Source organism: Cricetulus griseus (assembly GCF_003668045.3).
Source record: "Cricetulus griseus strain 17A/GY chromosome 1 unlocalized genomic scaffold, alternate assembly CriGri-PICRH-1.0 chr1_0, whole genome shotgun sequence".
Taxonomy (NCBI): domain Eukaryota; kingdom Metazoa; phylum Chordata; class Mammalia; order Rodentia; family Cricetidae; genus Cricetulus; species Cricetulus griseus.
The window spans coordinates 249638092-249658673 of record NW_023276806.1 but is presented as its reverse complement, the minus strand read 5'-3'; the positions used below and the strand labels follow the sequence as shown (position 1 = coordinate 249658673).

The window sequence follows — 20582 nt, the reverse complement described above, 5'->3', positions numbered from 1 at the left end:
TTATGGTTCTATTGCTGTGAAGAGACATTTGACCACCGCAACTCTTTTTTTTTTAAGTAATTAATTTTTATTTTATTTATTTATTTATTTATTTTTGAGACAGGGTTTATCTGTGGCTTTGGAGGCTGTCCTGGAACTAGCTGTTGTAGACCAGGCTGGCTTCGAACTCACAGAGATCCACCTGCCTCTGCCTCCTGAGTGCTGGGATTAAAGGTGTGCACCACCAATGCCCGGCTAATTTTTGTTTTTTAATTTTACATATAAATCCAAGTTCTTCCTCCCTCTCCCCTTGCCTTCCCCTCCCCCCACCCCCATCTGCTCCTCAGAGAGGATATGACCTCCCATGGGGAGTCAGTGAAGTCTGTATCATCACCACGATGAGCCCTATTTCTAGGCTGAGCAAAGTATGTCTGCACAGGAAATTTGCTCCGAAAAGCCAGTTCATATACTAGGGATAGGTCCAGGGCCCTAGTTATGAAGCCAGTGGCCTCATAAACAGTCCACCCACTGTCACCTGCATTCAGGAGTCTATTTTAGTCCTATGCAGATTCCACAGCTGTCAGTACAGAGTCGGTGAGCTCTCACTAGCTTGGGTCAGCTGTTTCTGTGAGTATCCCCAAAATGGTCTTGTCCCCTTTGCTCATACTATTGCTTCTCCCTTTCTTTGACTGAACTCTGGGAGCTCTACCCAGTGCTTTGCTGTGATCTCCATATCTGCCTCCATCAGATGTCATTTTTTTTTTTTTCTGCTGAGTAGTACTCCATTGTGTAAATGTATCACATTTTCTTTATCCATTCTTCAGTTGAGGAGCCTCTATGTTGTTTCCAGGTTCTAGCTATTACAAATAATGCTACTATGAAAATAGTTGAGTAAATGTTCTAGTGGTATGAGTCTGCATCCTTTGGGTTTATGCCCAAGAGTGGAATTGCTGGATCTTGAGATAGACTGATTCCCAATTTTCTGAGAAACCACCATACTGATTTCCAAAGTGGCTGTACAAGTTTGCACTCCCACCAGCAGTGGAGGAGTGTTCCCCTTACTCCATACCCTTTCCCGCATAAGCTGTCATCAGTGTTTTTGATCCTAGCCATTATAACAGGTTTAAGATGGTATCTCAGAGTTGTTTTGAATTGCATTTCCCAGGTGGCTAAGGATGTTGATCAATTCCTTAAATGTCTTTTAGCCATTTGAATTTCTTCTGTTGAGAATTTTCTGTTTAGATATCTACGCCATTTTTAAAATTGGATTATTTGGTATTTTGGTGTAAGTTTGAGTGCTTTGTATAGTTTGGAGATTATCCCTCTGTCAGATAGGGGGTTGATGAAGATCTTTTTCCATTCTGTAGGCTGCCATTTTGTCTTGTTGACTGTGTCTTTTGCCTAACAGAAGCTTCTCAGTTTTAGGAGGTCCCATTTGTTAATTGTTGCTCTCAGTGTCTGTGCTACTGGTGTTATATTTAGGAAGTGGCCTCCTGTGCCAATACGTTTAATGTTACTTTCCACTTTCTCTTCCATGAGGTTCAATGTGGTTGAATTTATGTTGAGGTCTTTGATCCATTTGGACTTGAATTTTGTGCATGGGGATAGATAAGGATCTATTTGCATTCTTCTACATGTTGACATCCAGTGCTAGCACCATTTTCTGAAGCTGCTTTTTTTTTCCATTTTGTAATTTTAGCTTCTCTGTCAAAAATTAGGTGTCCATAGGTGTGTGGATTAATATCAGGGTTTTCAATTTGATTCTATTGGTCTACGTATTGGTTTTTATGTATATACCAAGCTGTTTTCATTACTGTACTTCTATAATAGAGCTTGAAGTCAGGGATGGTGATGACTCTAGAAGTTCCTTCATTGTACAGAATTGTTTGGCTATCCTGGATGTTTTGTTTTTCCATATGAAGTTGAGTATTGTTCTTTCAAGGTCTGTGAAGAAGATTTAGTGGGATTTTGTTGGGGATTACATAGAATATGTAGCTTGCTTTTGGAAAGATGGCCATTTTTACTATATTGATCCTACTTATCCAAGAGCATGGGAGCTCTTTTCATTTCTATATCATCTTTAATTTTGTTCTTCAAAGACTTAAAGTTCTTGTCATACAGGCCTTTCACTTGTTTGGTTAGAGTTATTTGTTGCTATTGTGAATGGTGATGCTTCCCTGATTTCTTTTTCAGCCCATTTATCATCTGTATATAGGAGGGGTACTGATATTTTTGAATTAATCTTATATTCTGCCATATTACTAAAGGTATTTATCAGTCACAAGGGTGTGCCATCATGCCTAGTTTCATAGGTATTTATTTATTTTTATTACATTTTATTTATTTAGTATGTGTGTGCGTGTATGTGTGTAGGACAAAGGACATCTTGCAGGAATTGGTTCTTTCCTTCTTCCATCTGGGTCTCAGGGATGGAACTTTGGCTGTCAGGCTTAGCAGCAGGTAGCTTCTCCTTGAGTGATCTTTTGAAAAGGAATGTCTCTGTTGCCTTTCCTCTTTCTTTCCCACTTACACAGTTTAGTTTTTTCTTTTCAGTCCTGGGGACCAAACCCAGGGTCTTGCTCATGTTAAGAAAGCTCTACCCTCTGAGCTACATCCCAAACCCTGCTTTATATGCATACTTCCTTCTTTAATTTAAATAAAAATTAAGTAGTTTGTACTATTAAAATGTATTATATCTATCAAATAATTTATAGAAAGCAGTCATTACCAAACTCTGTAATTATAGACAAGCTCATTTAGGCCACTTAAATTTGATATTATGTACATTTTTCAGATGCTTACTATCTTTAAAAATAGGAACAAATTAATACATTTTCTAATTGATGTGATCTATCAATCTGACTTTACATGAACAGTGACAGGGTTATACCACATAGCACATCTGATTATGCTGCATTTTGACTTCCCAAGATTTAGTGACCCAGGCCGGCAGCCACACTTCCCTTGGTGTTCAATGAGTTAGGTAGGGATTCTCTTCCCTGGCCCTCAGGAGCTTCCCTGTAGGCATGTAGGAATGTTGGGTGTAATCTTCAGTACTCATCTACTTTAGCATCTAGAGTGCTGGTTTATAGGCCATAGCTCCTGAACCATAATTTCAATATAAAATCAAATTACACTCTGTAACTTAAACATGCTATCTCATTCCATAGAAAATCCAGTGAATTAGCTATGACTTGTTCCTGTTTTATAGGCAAGAAACTGGGCATGGAACAATGTACTATTTCCATGTTGGTAGTCAAGTGGCAAAGCAGTATTGGATTTCATGTTCCCTGCATGATAACAGAATGGGAGGAGTCCCATATGCAGTCACAGAGGGTTGTGTAAGGGCCATCAGTTCTCATCTCCAGGTACACTACCCAGTAGTGATCTTGTTGACTGTCATCAAAGGCCTAGTTCCTTCAACAAAGCATCATTGTCTAGAAGGTCTCTGTGACTGGGTGTTTTGGATGACTGGGATTTGGTGGCCCACTGATGTCACTTGTCTCTTCTTACAGATGGTTGTGCTATTGCAATGTACCCCAGTTCTGTGACAGCCTACCTCGGTATGAAACCACAAAGGTGTTTGGGAGAACACTGCTTCGTTCAGTCTTCACCATTATGAGACGACAACTCCTGGAGCAAGCCAGACAGGAAAAAGACAAACTGCCTCTTGAGAAGCGCACGCTAATCCTCACACATTTCCCAAAGTAAGGGGGTGTGCTTGTGGGACTTTGCTTTATCCCAGGGTCTGAGGTTGTGAAGAAAATACCAAAGCCTACTTCATGAACATCAGAGAAAGAGCCCTGAGAGGAAGAAGGACCCTCATTTCCCAGCAAGTTGTCTGCATTCCATACAGCAAACCTGTACTTATTTTATTTTTATTTGTTTGTATTTTTTGAGACTCTGGCTGTTTTTGAACTCACTGTGTAGTCCAGACTGTCCTCAAACTCACAGATATCTGCCTGCCCCAGCCACCTGAGTGCTGAGTTTAAAGGTGTGTACCACCACTTCTGTCTTAATTAGGGTTTTCTATTGCTGTGAAGAGACATATGACCACAGCAACTCAGAAAAGAGAACATTTAATTGGGGCAGGCTTACAGACTGAGAAGTGTGTGAGAAGCAAGGCAGCGTGCAGGCAGTCATGATGCTGGAGAAGGAGCTGAGAGTGCTACATCTTGATCAGCAGGCAACAGGAAGCAACTTGTAGCTTGAACATAGGAGATCTCAAAACCTGGCCCCCACAGTGACACACTTCTTCCAACAAGGCCATGCCTCCTAATAGTATCACACCCTTTGGGGTCCATTTTCTTTCAAATCACCACAGCATCTGACCAGCACTTGTTAAATTAGCAAATTTGTTCTTTGACAATTTCATATAAGCATATAAAGCATTCTGTTTGCTCTGACCACTACTCTTTTGTTGCGTACCCCCTCTTCCACAGTCACACATTCTTGTTTAGTGGTGCCCCTCTGTGTTCTACCAAGACTGTCTGTGTGGTCATGGGATTGAAACTATCCATTTAATTCTGTGGGTTCCCCAGTGGGTACACAACTGAAGACGATGTCTCTTCATCCCCAGAGTCTCTCGGTACCAATAATTTTTCATTGAGGTGTGTGTCTAACTCTGTCTGTGACTGACTATTGAGAGGGCCATAGCATGTTAGTGAAGTTTCTGTCCACTCAGCAAGTGCAGAAGAACCCATTGGCCAGTCCTCCCTGAGCCCTGGTGAAGTTCCAGCCTCGTCACTGTTGGCTTTCACCCTTTCAAAAGCAGCCTACCGGAGCTGGACTGGGAGCTTCCTTCTGTTCAGCTTTGTACCTCTGAACCATTGCTTGTAGAATAAACACTCTGTGTGACTCTTGGCTCTTGCTTTGCTGGATACATAATTTTTCAGAAAATATATTATAGCAAAAGGAAGTTCAAGTGCTGTGTTCTGGACTTTGGGGCCATAAGGATTTTGTTTCCCATTTCCAGGGCTTAGGACCAAAGCTAGGACCTCACACATTAGGCATGTAGTCTGCCAGTGAGCTACATTCCCAGGCTAGAACCATCAGTTTAAGCTAAGAGGCTGGCTGCTGGAGAGGGGCTGAGAGTAAGTGAGGCTGCAGCTCATGGTTTGTTGAGCAAGAACAGCGAGGCATGAATGAGATGGTTAGGTTTTGATGAATGGATGAAGTTTTTTTTTTTTTTAAATTCTTCCTAGATTTGTACATAGTGGAGAAGAGTAAAGATTCAAAAACTACAGGGAATGACCCAGCATTTCTTCCCTGTGCCACCAGGGGTGACACAGCATCTCTTCCCTGTTCCACAAGGAGTGACACAGCATTTCTTCCCTGGCCCACTGAAAACTATCCATTTGGAACATAGTGGGAGAGGCAGTTTGTATTTTGTGATGAAAGATTATTGAAATTAAGCTTTTGGGAAAAGTAATATTTGGATTTGTTTGACTTTTAGTTGTGTGTGTGCGCCGTTGTGTGGTTTGTATATGCAGCAGTAGTGGCTGAGAGGTCAGGGGTGCTTGCTTTTTCTGGAGCTGGAGTTGCAGGCAGTTGTGAACACACTAGATATGGACTCTGGGAATTGAATGCGGGTCCTCCTTTAAAAGAAAATAATTATGAGTACAGTGTTCTGCATGATGCCTGCATGCCAGAAGAGAGCACCAGATCTCATTATAGATGGCTGTGGGCCACCATGTGGTTGCTGGGAATTGGGTGCCAGTGCTCTTAACCTCTGAGCCATCTCTCCAGCCCTGTGAGTCCTCTTTACAAGAGCAATATACGTTCTTAACTGCTGAGCCATATCTCCAACCACAGAAAAACTGAATTTTTATTATCAAGATACTGTTATTGAATTACCCAGTTTGTATTTTAGGGAAGAAGTTAGAAGTTCTTTTTTTTTTTTTATGGTGTCTCTTTTCTTTTTTCTTCTTTTTTTTAAAATCATTTTTTATTTGAATTAGAAACAAGATTGTTTTACATGACAATCCCAGTTCCCTTCTCCCTCCAGTCCTCTCCTATCAACACCACCCCCAACTAAAACCCTACCTATCACATATCCTTTCTTCTATTCTTCCCCTGATTCAACCTTTCTGCTCCCTCATGAGCTCTGCATCCTTCCTTTTCTTCCCTTCTCATTTTCGTAGCTCCCTCCCCCCTCTTCCAGTGCTCTCAATTTGCTCAGGGGATCTCGACCCTTTGCCCTTCTCTAGGGCACCAAGTATGTCACTCTAAGGGTCCTCCTTGTTTACTAGCTTCTTTAGCAGTGTGGATTGTAGGCTGGTAATCCTTTACTCTATGTCTAAAACCCACATATGAGTGAGTACATATCATGTTTGTCTTTTTGTGATTGGATTACTTCGCTCAGAATGGTTTCTTCTAATTCCATTCATTTTCCTGCAAATTTCAAGATTCCATTGTTTTGTCGTCCAGTCCCCCGTGTCGTCGTCCCCCCCCCCCCCCGTTGAGTAGTACTCCATTGTGTAAATGTACCACATTTTCTTTATCCATTCTTCAGTTGTGGGGCATCTAGGCTGCTTCCAGTTTTTGGCTATTACAAATAGTGCTGCTATGAACATCGGTGAACAGATGTCTTTGTTGTATAAATGTGCATCTTTTGGGTATATGTTTAAGAGTGGAATTGCTGGATCTTGTGGTAGACTGATTCCCATTTTCTTGAGGAGTCGCTATACTGATTTCCAAAATAGCTGTACAAGTTGGCACTCCCATCAGCAGTGGAAAAGTGTTCCCCTTTCTCCACATCCTCTCCAGCATAAACTGTCATTGGTGTTTTTGAGTTTGGCCATTCTGACAGGAGTAAGATGGTATATCAAGTTGTTTTGATTTGCATTTCCCTGATGGCTAAGGATGTTGAACACTTTCTCAAGTGTCTTTCAGCCATTTTAGATTCCTCTATTGAGAATTGTCTATTTAGTTCTGTACCCCACTTTTTAATTGGATTGTTTGGTGTTTTGGAGACTAGCTTCTTGAGTTCTTTGTATATTTTGGAGATCCTCTGTCAGATGTGGGGTTGGTGAATATCTTTTCCCAGTCTGTGGGCTGCCATTTTGTCTTGCTGACTATGTCCTTTGCCTTACAGAAGCTTCTCAGTTTCAGGAGATCCCATTTATCAATTGTTGACCTCAGTGTCCGAGCTACTGGTGTAATGTTCAGGAAGAGGTCTCCTGTAATTCAAGAGTATTTCCCACTTTGTCTTCAAATAGGGTTAGTGTGGCTGGGTTTAAGTTAAGGTCTTTGATCCATTTTGACTTAAGTTTTGTGCGTGGCGATAGGCTTGGGTCTATCTGCAGTCTTCTACATGTTTGCATCCAGTTATGCCAGCACCATTTGTTGAAGATGTTCTCTTTGATCCAGCGTATAAATTTGGATTGTTTGTCAAAAATCAGGTGTTCGTAGGTGTGGAGGTTAATATCAGGGTTTTCAACTCTATTCCATTGGTCTACCTGTCTATTTTTGTACCAATACCAAGCTGTTTTCAGGACTATAGCTCTGTAATAGAGCTTGAAGTCAGGGATGGTTGATGCCTCCAGAAGTTCCCTTATTGTATAGGGATGTTTTGTCTATCCTGGGTCTTTTGTTTCTCCATATAAAGTTGAGAATTGTTCTTTCAAGGCCTTTGAAGAATTGTGTTGGGATTTTGATGGGGATTGCATTGAATCTTCAGATTGCTTTTGGCAAGATTGCCATTTTTACTATGTTGATCCTACCTATCCAAGAGCATGGGAGATCTTTCTATTTTCTGGTATCTTCTTTAATTTCTTTCTTTAGAGTCAAAATTCTTATGTCTTTCACTTTTTTGGTTAGTGTTACCCCAAGGTATTTTATGTTGTTTGTGGCAATTGTAAAGGGTGATGTTTCTCAGATTTCTTTCTCCACCAATGTGTCATCGATATATAGTAGGGCTACAGATTTTTTTGAGTTGATCTTGTTTGTACCCTGCCACTTTGCTGAAGGTGTTTATCAGCTGTAGGAGTTCCCTGGTAGAGTTTTTCGGGTCACTTATGTAAACTATCATATCATCTACAAATAGTGAGAGTTTTACTTCTTCCATTCCGATTTGTATTCCCTTGATCTCCTTTTGTTGTCTTATTGCTCTAGCTAGAACTTTAAGGACAATATTGAAGAGGTATGGAGAGAGTGGACAGCCTTCTCTTGTCCCTGATTTTAGAGGAATTGCATTGAGTTTCTCTACATTTAATTTGATGTTGGCTATCGGCTTGCTGTATTTTGCTTTTATTATGTTGAGGTATGTTCCTGTTATCCCTGGTCTCTCCAAGACCTTTATCATGAAGGGGTGTTGGATTTTGTCAAAGGCTTTTTTGGCATCTAGTGAGATGATCATGTGGGTTTTTTCCCCTCAGTCTATTTATATGGTGGATTACATTGATGGATTTTCGTATGTTGAACCATCCTTGCATCCCTGGGAGGAAGCCTACTTGATCATGGTGGATGATTTCTCTGATGTGTTCTTGGATTCTATTTGCCAGTATTTTATTCAAAATTTTTGCATCAATGTTCATGAGGGATATTGGTCTGTAGTTCTCTTTCTTAGTTGTGACTCTGTGTGGCTTGGTTATCAAGGTTATTGAAGCCTCATAAAAGAGTTTGGCAGTGACCCTTCTGCTTCTATTGTATGGAATACTTTGAGGAGAATTGGTATTAGCTGTACCTTGAATTTCTGGTAGAATTCTGCACTGAAGCCATCTGGCCCTGGACTTTTTTTGGTTGGGAGACTTCTGATGACTGCTTCAATTTCATTAGGGGTTATAGGCCTATTTAAGTTGTCATCTGTTCTTGATTTAATTTTCGTAAGTGAAATCTCTCCAGAGAATTGTCCATTTCCTTTAGATTTTCGAATTTTGAGGAATATAGGTTTTCGAAGTATGACCTGATGATTCTCTGGATTTCCTCTGTGTCTGTTGTTATGTCCCCCTTTTCATTCCTGATTTTATTAATTTGCATATTCACTCTCTGCTGTTTGGTAAGTTTGGGTAAAGGTTTGTCTATCTTGTTGATTTTCTCAAAGAACCAACTCTTTGTTATATTGATTCTTTGTATTGTTCTCCGAGTTTTCATTTTATTGATTTCAGCCCTCAATTTGATTATTTCCTGGTGTCTGCTCCTCTGGGGTGTATTGGCTTCTTTGTTTTCTAAAGCTTTCAGTTGTGCTGTTAATTCTCTAGTGTGATTATTCTCCTGTTTCTTCATGTGGGCACTTAGCACTATGAACTTTCCTCTTAGCACTGCTTTCAAAGTGTCCTGTAGGTTTGGGTATGTTGTGTCGGCATTCTCACTGAATTCTAGGAAATCTTTAATTTCTTTTTTTATTTCTTCCTCGACCCAGGATTTGTGCAATTGGGTGTTACTCAATTTCAATGAGTTTGTAGGTTTTCGTGTTGTTGTTGAATTCTAATTTTAAAGCATGGTGGTCTGATAAGATACAGTGGGTTATTTCAATTTTTTTGTACCTGTTGAGGTTTGTCATGTTGCCAAGTATGTGGTGGATTTTAGAGAAGGTTCCAGGTGGCACTGAGAAGAAAGTAATTCGTTTTGTATTTGGATGGAGTGTTCTATAGATACCTGTTAAGTCCAATTGGTCCATAACTTCGATTAGTTCCTTTGTTTCTTTGTTAAGTTTCTGTTTGGAGTTCCTATCCAGTGGTGAGAGTGGGGTGATGAAGTCTCCCACTATAAGTGTTTGTGGCTTTATGTGTGATTTGAGTTTTAGTAATGTTTGTTTTACAAACGTGGGTGCGTTTGTATTTGGGCCATAGATGTTCAGAATTGAGAGTTCGTCTTGATGGATTTCTCCTTGATGAGTAGGTAGTGACCTCCTTCATCTCTTTTGATTGATTTTAGTTTAAAGTCCAATTTCTTGGATATTAGGATTGCTACCCCCCACCCCCCCCACCCCCGCTTGTTTCTTGGGTCCATTTGATTGGAAAATCTTTCCCCAACCTTTCTTAGGTACTGTCTGTCTTTGACGTTGAGGTGTGTTTCTTGTATGCAGCAGAAGGATGGATTCTGTCTTCTTATCCATTCTGCTAATCTGTGTCTTTTTATAGGCAAGTTAATACCATTAATGTTGATGGATATTAATGACCATTGATTGTTCATTTTTGTTTGTTTTTGATTTGGTGATGGTGGCGATATTATGTGTGGGATTCTATCCCTTTTTCCCTTTGGATGTTGGTAAAATGAGATTATCTATTGCCTATATTTTTTCTGGTTGTAGTTAACTTCCTTGGGTTGCAGATTTCCTTCCAGAACTTTCTGTTTGGCTGGATTGGTGGATATGTATTATTTGAATCTGGTTTTGTCATGGAATATCTTGTTTTCTCCATCTATATTGATTGAAAGCTTTGCTGGGTATAGTAGTCTGGGCTGGCATCCATGGTCTCTTAGTGTAGGTAGAATATCTATCCAGGACCTTCTGTCTTTCAGAGTTTCCATAGAAAAGTCAGGTGTGATTCTGATAGGTTTGCCTTTATAGGTTATTTGACCTTTTTCCTTTGCTGCTCTTAATATTTTCTCTTTGTTCTGTATCTTTGGTGTTTTGATTATTATGTGGCCAGGAGACTTTTTTTTTCTTTGGTTCAGTCTATTTGGTGTTCTGTAGGCTTCTTGTACTTTCATTGGCATGTCTTTCTTTAGGTTGGGAAAGTTTTCTTCTATGATTTTGTTGAATATGTTTTCTGTGCCTTTGAGTTGGATTTCTTCACCTTCTTCTATACCTATTATTCTTAGGTTTGGTCTTTTCACGGTATCCCATATTTCCTGGATATTTTGTGTTAGGGATTTGTTGGATTTAAGATTTTCTTTGGTTGATGATTCTATTTCCACTAGTGTGTCTTCAACTCCTGAGATTCTCTCTTCCATCTCTTGTATTCTGTTGGTTATGCTTCCATCTGTAGTTCCTGATCATTTACCCAGCTTTTCTATTTCCAGCATTCCCTCAGATTGTGCTTTCTTTATTGTCTTTATTTCAGTTTTTAGGTCTTGAACTGTTTCCTTGAGAGATTTGTTGATATCTTGTATTTTTTGGTTTGGTTTTTCTTCCATTTCCTTAAGGGATTTTTTCATGTCCTCTATCATTTTCATGAAGATGTTTTTAAGGTCATTCTCTTCTGCTTCATCTGCATTGTGATGTTCAGGTCTTGCTGGTGTATGATTTCTAGTCTCTGGTCATGTCATACTGGGTTTTCAGTTGTTGAATGTGCTTTTATATTGTCCTCTTCTCATCCTTTCTTCTGGTGGGTGTAGCAGGAGTCTCTTCCTCTCCTGCTGAGTAGGGGACCAAGGTTCCCTTCTGGTAGATGCAAACAGTTCCAATAAAATTAAGTCACTTCCAGGTACCAAGCAGTTCTTGTTTCGAGAACTCACTCTGTAGGCTAGCTTTGAACTTACAGTATTACTCTGCCTAAGCCTTCTTAGTGCTGTGATTACAGGTGTGTATCACCAAATCTGACTATACTTTTTATTTTTTTATTTTTTATTTTTTTTTGAGACAGGGTTTCTCTGTGTAGCTTTGGAGCCTATCCTGGCACTCGCTCTGGAGACCAGGCTGGTCTCAAACTCACAGAGATCTGCCTGCCTCTGCCTCCCGAGTGCTGGGAATAAAGGTGTGCGCCACCAACGTCCGGCCCTCTTTTAATTTTTAAGAATAAGTTAGGTCCTGGCTTGGAGGATAGGGATCAACTAAATTGAAATATGTATCAAATCTCTACTGTGAACCTGTTACTTTGTAAGCTAATTTAAGAAAAAAAAAAAAGTTAAGTAGCAATATATATTAAAACAAAAAGGTCCAAGGACTGGGAATGCCCCTCAGTGATACAGTTTTGGTCTATCAGGGGTTTTTATTCCCAGCATTACATATGCTTGCATGCTTGAATGTGAGCACACGTACACATACACACACACCTGCGCACACACTCATGCACATGTTCTCACACACACAGAACAACCATGGCGATTGTTTTCTGATTGAGATTACAGAAATCTAAGTGACTGTTTGCTCTCAATCCAAAAGCTGGCTTAGGGAATGACGTGGATAATGTCGAAGGCCTGAAACCGTGTACCCAACATTTGCATTATCAACTTTTACTAGGAAAACTCACATGTGAAATGGATCACAGATGAAAGTCTAGGTTGCATGCTGGATGGAAGGGGTATGATTCTCATCATGCATCATTACAGAAGCCACTTTTCAGTCCTTTTAGCTACTTTCCTCCATGGTAGAGCTGCTTCACACTGACGTTTCTAATTTGACACTTAAGGAGCATTCTGCTGTCAGACCATAGCTATTTATGGAATAAAGAGGGACTCTGAGCCCCACATCCGTTACAATGTTCATGGAGAAATTTTAACTACTTTGTATAGTGACAGTTTTTTTTTTCCCATAGCAAAATTATTTTGCTCTTTGTAGATATTTGCTAATTATAGTGTGTTGTTCCCTCAGCTCACAGTTTTGGCATGCCTGTGCACTGAGCAGAGAAATCAAGGCTGCTCTCGTTCCTTCTTTTGTTACTAATGGTAGGGTAAAACTACCACCCACTTCTTTTAAACCCCTTTCATAGTATATGACAACATTCAAGTCTCTTGGGAGTTTATACCTACAGTTTTGGCTGTGGAACCACACTGTTGTAAATCCAAGTTACTCTTTGAATCTGGCCGTATGTGTCAGATGGAGAGCCAGGACCTATTTTCCCAGCACACAGTGAGGGCTTTGGAATTCTTTCCTGAATTCCATATCCTTTTCCTATCTTTGTATGCTGCCTTTTCTTTCACCGATTGCCTGTATTATTTCTTCTTTTAAATTTATTTTTCTCATACATTATATCCTGACCACAGTTTCCCCTCCCTCCACTCCTCCCAGTTTTCCTTTTCCCCATATTATTTATTTCATGCGACAGTCTCACTGTATAGCCCTGATTTCTTGCTGGTCTGGAACTTGACCAGGCTGCCTCGAACTCACAGAGATCCACCTGCCTCTGCCTCCCCAGTGCTGGGATGAAAGGCATATACCCAGCTAATATTCAGTTTTGAGGTATTGGGAGTGAATTTAGGGCTTCTTCATACATGCCAGCCATGTCCCTAGCCTTTCCCCCCTTTTTCTTGTGTGTGTGTGTGTGTGTGTGTGTGTGTGTGTGTGTGTGTGTCTGTTGTTGTTGTTTTGTTTTGTTTTTTTTTAAATAGAGTCCCTTGCTAAATTAGCCAGACTGGTCTTGAAATGGTGATGTTTCTACCTCTGTTTCCTGAGTAGCTGGGATTATAAACCAGTGCTTCTAGGCGTGGTTTCTTGTACTGGTTTTAACTTGTGTCTTTCCCATCTCTCTATATTGTTACAAGAATCCTTCCTCCTCTCTTTCCTTCTTCCTACACATCCATTTACTAATTTCTCCCTCTCTTCTTTTCTATATTTCTGCTTCTTTTTCCTGAATCAGAAGTGGGAAAACGTAATCTGTGGTGACCCTGGGGCATCTATTGCTTTTGGCCTCCAAAACTTGAGATGTGGTGATTTATAGTGGGTTGGGGAATAGCTCACCAGTGGTCTCTGATCACACCCTGACTTTTAGTAGTCATGGGTGCACCTTCCATGTTTCCATGGGTGCAGTGGATTCTATTTTATAGTAGCTTTATGAGGCTCAGCAAGGGCATCCATCCCTCACAATGGATGTAAGGGATGTCAAGTAGTAAGAGTTGTGCACAGATGTGTGCTAAGGAGATGCATAGCTCACAGAGGTGGTGAGGTGATTCAGTATGAAGTTCCAGAAGACGCAGAAGCAGTGCAGGTGCCTAATCAGTACTTAAAAACATTGGCAGTGGTGATGCCAATGACAGCTACATAGAGAGCTGACATTCATCTGCCAGGGGCATCACCAAGGATATATTAGTGCTCTGTGGCCATTAAGCTGGGCACAATAAAAAGGAGATGTTTGTAGAAACACTTTTCTGTATTTAAATACACAGAATGCCCATCTGAAATCATCACTTGTCATCAGTCTAATAAATTTTAGGCTGAAATAGAAACCCTGTTCTAGGGTGGTTGCTATGAGTGACTGAGGCTTTTGTCTTCTGGTAATAAACTAAAGGTTTATTTTTTATTTATTTAAAAAGTTTTATTTTATTTGTATGGGTTTTTGCGTGAATGTATATCTGTGCACCTAGTGCATGCATGATGCCAATGGAGGCCAGAAGAAAGCATCAGATCTACTATAACTAAAGTTATAAATGTTTCTGAGCCACCATGTGGGTGCAGGGGAATTGAACCTGGGTCTTCTGGAAGAATAGCGAATGGTCTTAACCACTCAGCCATTTTTCCTGCCTCTATTTTAAATTAAAAGTATTGTTATTAATTCTGAGAATTTCATGTACTTTGATCATATTCATCCCCATTAACTCCTCATCCACCCTCATCTCTCTACTACCCTTTATATCATCTTTTATTTCTAAGTGACCCATCAAGTCCAATTTGCATTACTCCTATATCTCTCATTGTGGGGCCATCCACTGTGGCATGTTTGACTTACCAAGAGACACAACTTTAAAACTGACTTTCCCTTCCCCAGAAGCCATCACCTGTCCTCAGCTTGGGTGGGGGCTTCTAAGCCCTTCCCTCTCTCCATCCTGCAATATTGACTGGCTTGATCTTGTACAAGTCTTGTGCAGCCAGCCATGGATGCTGTGAGTTACTGAGTGCAGTGGTATTGTCATGTCCAGAGGACAGTGTATTGCTCTTCCTGATATCTGGCTCTTACAATATTTTTGTTCCCTTTTCCAAGATGGTCTCTGACCTTTGGAAAACTTATAATTTTTAGAAGCTTACTCTTGTGTTTACTTTTCTGCCTAGGTTTCTGTCCATGTTGGAAGAAGAAGTGTATAGTCAAAACTCTCCTATCTGGGATCAGGATTTTCTCTCAGCCTCTTCCAGAACCAGCCCACTAGGAATCCAAACAGGTACATTTCCTTTTACATAAATTGGAGAGCAACCAGGAATATCAATCCAGAGTGTTAGTTGTAGTTCATTTTACATTTCTTAGAGTTTCTCTTAAGGATATGGGTGACGAGCCAATAAGTCTTCTATCTGCATTCTATAATGATGAACAAGTAGGTGTTACCTTGTATGTCTCTGTTGAGGAGCAGTGCAAGCACAAACCAAACAGTTACAGGCACATTAAGGACAGGAAGTTTTGTTTGCATAGTCCAATTAGTGGAGGATCAAATTCTAGGAACTACAACTCTGTCATGAAATGCTGGCTTTTGAAGATGCTTCATTAGCAATTGTATTTATTTTCTTTTCTGTGGCTGTAAGAAAATACTTTGACAAAAAGCAGTCTAGGGGATAAAGGGTTTATTTTGGCTTGTAATTCCAGAGGAACAGTCTATCATGACCAGGAAGCCATGCAGCAGGCAGGAGAAGGCTTGATGACAGGTATAGGAAGCTGGCTGATCATATTTCATCATCATACAGGAAGTCAAGAGAGAGAAAAACAGGAGTCAGGCCATAAAATTTCAAAGTCTTCCCTCAGTGAATATACTTCCTCCATCAAAGGTCCACTTATAATGACTCTATGACCTCCCAAAACAGCACTCTTAGCTAGGGACCAATTGTTCAACTCCATATGTCTATGGGGGACATTTCACATTGAAACCACAATAGCAGTCATTGGCAAGCTACACCCAGGAATCAAGCTTTTTCAACTGTGATATCTAGTTTATGAAAAATGGTAGAATGGTGGGCAAAAAAAGGCTTCAGTATGTAAAGTACTTTTCAACTGGGCCAGGTTGTTCTTGCTATTGTCTTTACCAATGCCAAGTCCTTCTTTATAACATACTAGGAGTTTTGACACACATGATAGTTGGGGTAGCCATTGCTGCTTAGTTCTTTGGTGAAAGATCTCTGGAAAATATCTCTCCATGTGACTTTTGCCTAATTAAACCCCTCTCCTTCTGCTTCACTTCTGGCCAGGTTACCTCCCATAGCATTGGATAGACAGCAGAGGTTGTATCTGTGGCTAAGGTTGTACCCTTAAGCTAGATTATACACTCTGGTGTTACACAGAGCCAGTCAGACGTGAGCTCCCTTCTGTTCAGCTGGAATTACAAAGCATTCTTTGCTGGGACAGTAGAGTGTAATAACCTACGTTGCCGTGTCTGCACACCATGACACAGCAATAAATGGCTGTCACAATAACAACTCTAAAATTCTGTGAGCCACTCCAGTGTCTTCTGGGTCCCCAGAGCTTCTTCTGTTCACATTGCTTCTTGATACTTTGCTACCCAGAAGCCCTTATGCCAGCTTTGCTCTTTAGCGCATTTTTAGCCTCCTTTTATAGGTGTAGAGGGCAGAAACTTTCCATATTGCCCAGACTGGCCTTAAACTCTTGGGCTGAAGCAACATTCTGCCAAGTATCTGGGACTACAGGTGCTGCTGTACCCCTTTTTATTGTAATTCAGTTTCATACAGGTAGAAGTGTCAGGGGTTAGTGGCTTATTGGAACCTGGCTTGGCTGCTGCTAACATTTGCAGAATGAGCAAGAAACTGCCCAAGAAACCTCAGTGAGTGACCTCTTTGGATAGCTGTGCTACAGTGTTACTGAGAGTGTTCACTACCTATCATCTCTCACTTTTTTAGCTACAAATCAGTGGCACACCCAGCAAAGCAACATACTACAATTTATGATGGAAACCACCAACACAGTTTATCTGGAAATAAAAGTCAGATGTGCAGAGCAGTTACAAGCTTAAAACAAGGCATTCCACCCTTGGTATTTGACACATTTACAATAAATAAGAATTTCTCCCCTGTCATTCACTTTCCACATGTGTGTGTCCTCTGCCTCAACACACACACACACACACACACACACACACACACACACACACACACACACACACACACACACACACCCCTCCCCATATCCCTGCTGTATCGATTTTCCTTGTTGCTATGATGCGACACTATGAACAAAGTCAATTTATAGAGGGAAGAGTTTATTTTGGCTTATGGTTATAGAGGGCAGGAGTCCATCATTGCTGGGAAAGTACGCTGGTGGCAGTAGCAGGAAGCTAATCAATTCTATTTAATTTTCATGGGAAGCAGAGAAGACAGGAAGGGAGTGTGGGGTAAGGCTGGAGACCTCCAAAGCTTGCCTTCAGTGAAGTAGTTTCTTTAGCAAAGCTTCTCCTAAATATTAATAACCACCCCAAACAGCACTACCAGCCTTAGATGAAAAAGAAAAGAGCCTATGGGAACATGTCTCGTTCACACTGCCACACCTGCTGTGTTATGTGTTTTCTCAGAGATCAATTCACAATGGCAAATACTCCCACTTAGGAACTCCTCTCAGAGCAAAGGACATTTTCTTCCATGGGAATGATGTTCTTGTTAAAGCCAGTAAGTGTATCTGGATGCAATGTTATCTAGTGGTTAGGCTGCCTATAGTTTTTGCCTTTTTTCTCAGTAAATTAGCATACTGGTAGTTTCAATCACCTCTGGAGGCTGGGGATAAGGCTTTTCCACTACTTTTGGAATGGGGCTTGATTACTTGTTAGTCTGGAGTCCTCTGACTGTCTTCACTTCAGGGAGCATTCTTCAAGGGGCTAACTTTAGGCTCTGTCGATACCCCACAATTGTCAATTATACTCACAAAGTTTAGCCTCCATACTCAATCTTCTTTTAACTAGTTTTATCACAATGGTTACCAAATGGTGATTTTTTTAACTTACTGAATGATTAATTAGATTTTTTAAAAAGAGCAAACATCTATGCTTATTTACTTCCTGGAATCTCTCTATATGAAAAGAGCTTTACATTCTTGTTTATTCGATATTTTATCAGTGTCAGCTTGGATGCATTGTAATTCTCTTCAGTGAGTTATAATCCATGCTCTGTGGTTTTACTTTAGCGTGTCTTTTATGGTGCTGGGCAGTCATAGGATGGCCTCATGATCTCACGTGGACTGGGCTTCTTGATGTCTAAGAAAGGAGTTAACTAATACCCTCCTTTCCTTCTCGTGGGACAGTGATCAGTCCTCCTGTTACTGGGACAGGATCATTCAATTCCAACTCCTCTTCCCATGAGAGGATCAATGGAGGGAGAACAAGTCCTGGCTGCAGAGGCCCTTCTGGGCTTGAAGCAAACCCAGGTAAGCTACGGAACAAGTAAGAGTCCTGCAGCTCACACTGGGGACTCAGCATCACTCGGACCCCAGAGCTAGATTCAGATCCACTCCCAGTTATGTTTCCCCATGGCTTTATCGGCTGGATGTTACTTTGCATTAGACATTGGGGGTGTATTGCTGTGTCATAAATCCACACTGCCAGAACTATAACTATAAAAAACTTGCATTGGGTGATGATAGTGCACACCTTGAATCCCAGCACTCAGGAGGCAGAGGCAGGTGGATCTACAGAGGCCAGCCTGATCTACAGAGTGAGTTCCAGGACAGCTAGAGCTACATAGAGAAACCTTATTTCAAAAAAACTAAAAAACTAACAAGCAAACAAAAAACTTGTTATTACAGCACCCATGTGGTATGTCCTTTGGCAGCCATCAGACTTTAGCTAGTCTTACTCAGTTGTGGTTGGACTTACCCAAAACTCTGCGGTCTTCATTCTGGGTGTGGTTTGGCTGAAGCACTGAAGGGGAAACAGCTTTCTCCCATGTGTGTATCTTCCTTCTCTGGGGACACAGTGCTGCAAACAGGCCAGTAACAGTGGCATCATCACAGGCCAGTCTAAGATACACAGTGTTGTCTACAGATAGCACCCCTTGCTGCTGCCCAGCTCACAGCTCTTAACAGTGCATTAAATAAACTTGTCTTCTTTCTGAAAACAAAGGAAATATTCAGTGTCTTGAGGTGGAGACTCTGCCTCATTCTGGTATAAACAATAATAAATCAGATGGATACACTTGGAATCACAGTTGGGGAGAAATGAAGAAATGCCATTGGCAACTCCTTCCAAGTTCACATGTACTATGGTGACTTGTTGGTCAGATATCTAAAGATAACCCTCATTCATCTCCAAAACCAACTTTCATAGAGTTGGTACAATTGAACCATGTGGTGGACCATACATAGCATTCTGGATCCTTTTCTGTAGACTATGGACTTTCAAGTCCATGCTTTTTAAAGCTGGGGAGAATATGGTGTGGAAGTGTGGTCACTGCATTTCATAGTGAAGGAGCAAAGTGCATTTGGACGTTGAAAAATTACTCTTCCACTTTCTTCTTCCTTTCTTTCTTCCTGTCTTCCTTCCTTCCTGTCTTCCTTCCTTCCTGTCTTCCTTCCTTCCTGTCTTCCTTCCTTCCTTCCTTTCTTTCTTTCTTTCTTTCTTTCTTTCTTTCTTTCTTTCTTTCTTTCTTTCTTTCTTTCAAACAGGTAGTTCTACGTATCATTGCTGCCCTAGAACTTGCTATGTATACCAGGCTGGCCCCAAACACACAGAGATTTGCCTGTCTTTGCAGAATTGAGATTGAAGGCATGCATCACTATGCCTGACTTTAAGTTGCTGTTATTTTTCTTTTAGTTATTGAACTGGGGATTCAGCTCAGTGATAGAGTGTCTGCCTGGCACATACAAAGCCCTGTGTTCTAGCTGCAACAACAACAACAATAACAACAACACACGCACATACCAGCTATGAAAAAGTAAATGCAGGTTATAATAGTAAAAGAAAAAAAGCCAGGATAACCAAGCATGAGAATAGAAAGGCGAAAAGGTCATGACAAGTTGTGTGTGTGTAAGTACATGCTATAATCCTAGCCCTGGGGAGGCTGAGGCAGGAGGATTAGGATTTCAGGATTAATTTAGGTTACATAGTAAGTCAACCTCCAGACAGGGTCACATGAGACATATTTACATGCCTTAAAAGAAAGAAAAATCTTCTATGTTCCACATTCTTGGTAGGAGCATTGGAGAAAGTTCTGTGTGCATTTTCGTATCTTTCCCAGCCAGAGGCCTTACTAACCTTGTGAAGTATCATTTTTAAAAGTAAAACAATCCATTTTAAAATGATTTATTTAACTTTTTACTATTTTTCCTGTGTATATGTGTAGAGTATATATGCGAGTGTGTGTGGTGCATATATGCATGGATCTTCAAGGCTGATGTTAAGAATCTCCCTCACCAGCTGGTTGTGGTGGCAATGCATGTTTTAATCCCAGCACTTGGGAGGCAGAGGCATGTGCATCTCTGAGTTTCAGGCCAGTCTGGTCTACAGAGGGAGTTCCAGGACACCCAGGGCTACACAGAGAAACTCTGTCTCAGAAAACAAACAAAACAAAAACATTCTCCCTCCATCACTCTCTACTTTTTTCCTTGAGACAGGGTCTCTCAGTTGAACCCAAAGCCGACAGATGAAGGTTAGTCTAGCTAACCAGCTTGCTGAAGAGACATTGGGCTCCTCCTTGCAAGGGCTGGAATTAAGTTTGTTACCATGCCTCCCTGGCTTTTGTGAGTTCTGATGATCTGAATTTTGATGGACACACGTGCAAAACAAACAACAACAACAACAAAAACAAATCAGCCAAGGGTGATTTTGAGCTCCCAATCCTCCAATGAAACCAAACTAATGAAACCAAG

The 20582-nt window shown here is 40.8% G+C and overlaps 1 protein-coding gene across 1 annotated transcript in view; it reads left to right on the top strand.

Moving 5' to 3' along the window:
* The window catches only part of Kat2b (lysine acetyltransferase 2B), a 101998-nt gene that overhangs the window by 56685 nt on the left and 24731 nt on the right, over positions 1–20582 (top strand). Inside the window, exons 6-8 of the mRNA XM_027394578.2 lie at positions 3495–3686; positions 14846–14952; positions 18021–18143. Coding sequence (XP_027250379.1) covers positions 3495–3686; positions 14846–14952; positions 18021–18143 — 422 coding nt within the window. The remainder of the gene's footprint in view (positions 1–3494; positions 3687–14845; positions 14953–18020; positions 18144–20582) is intronic.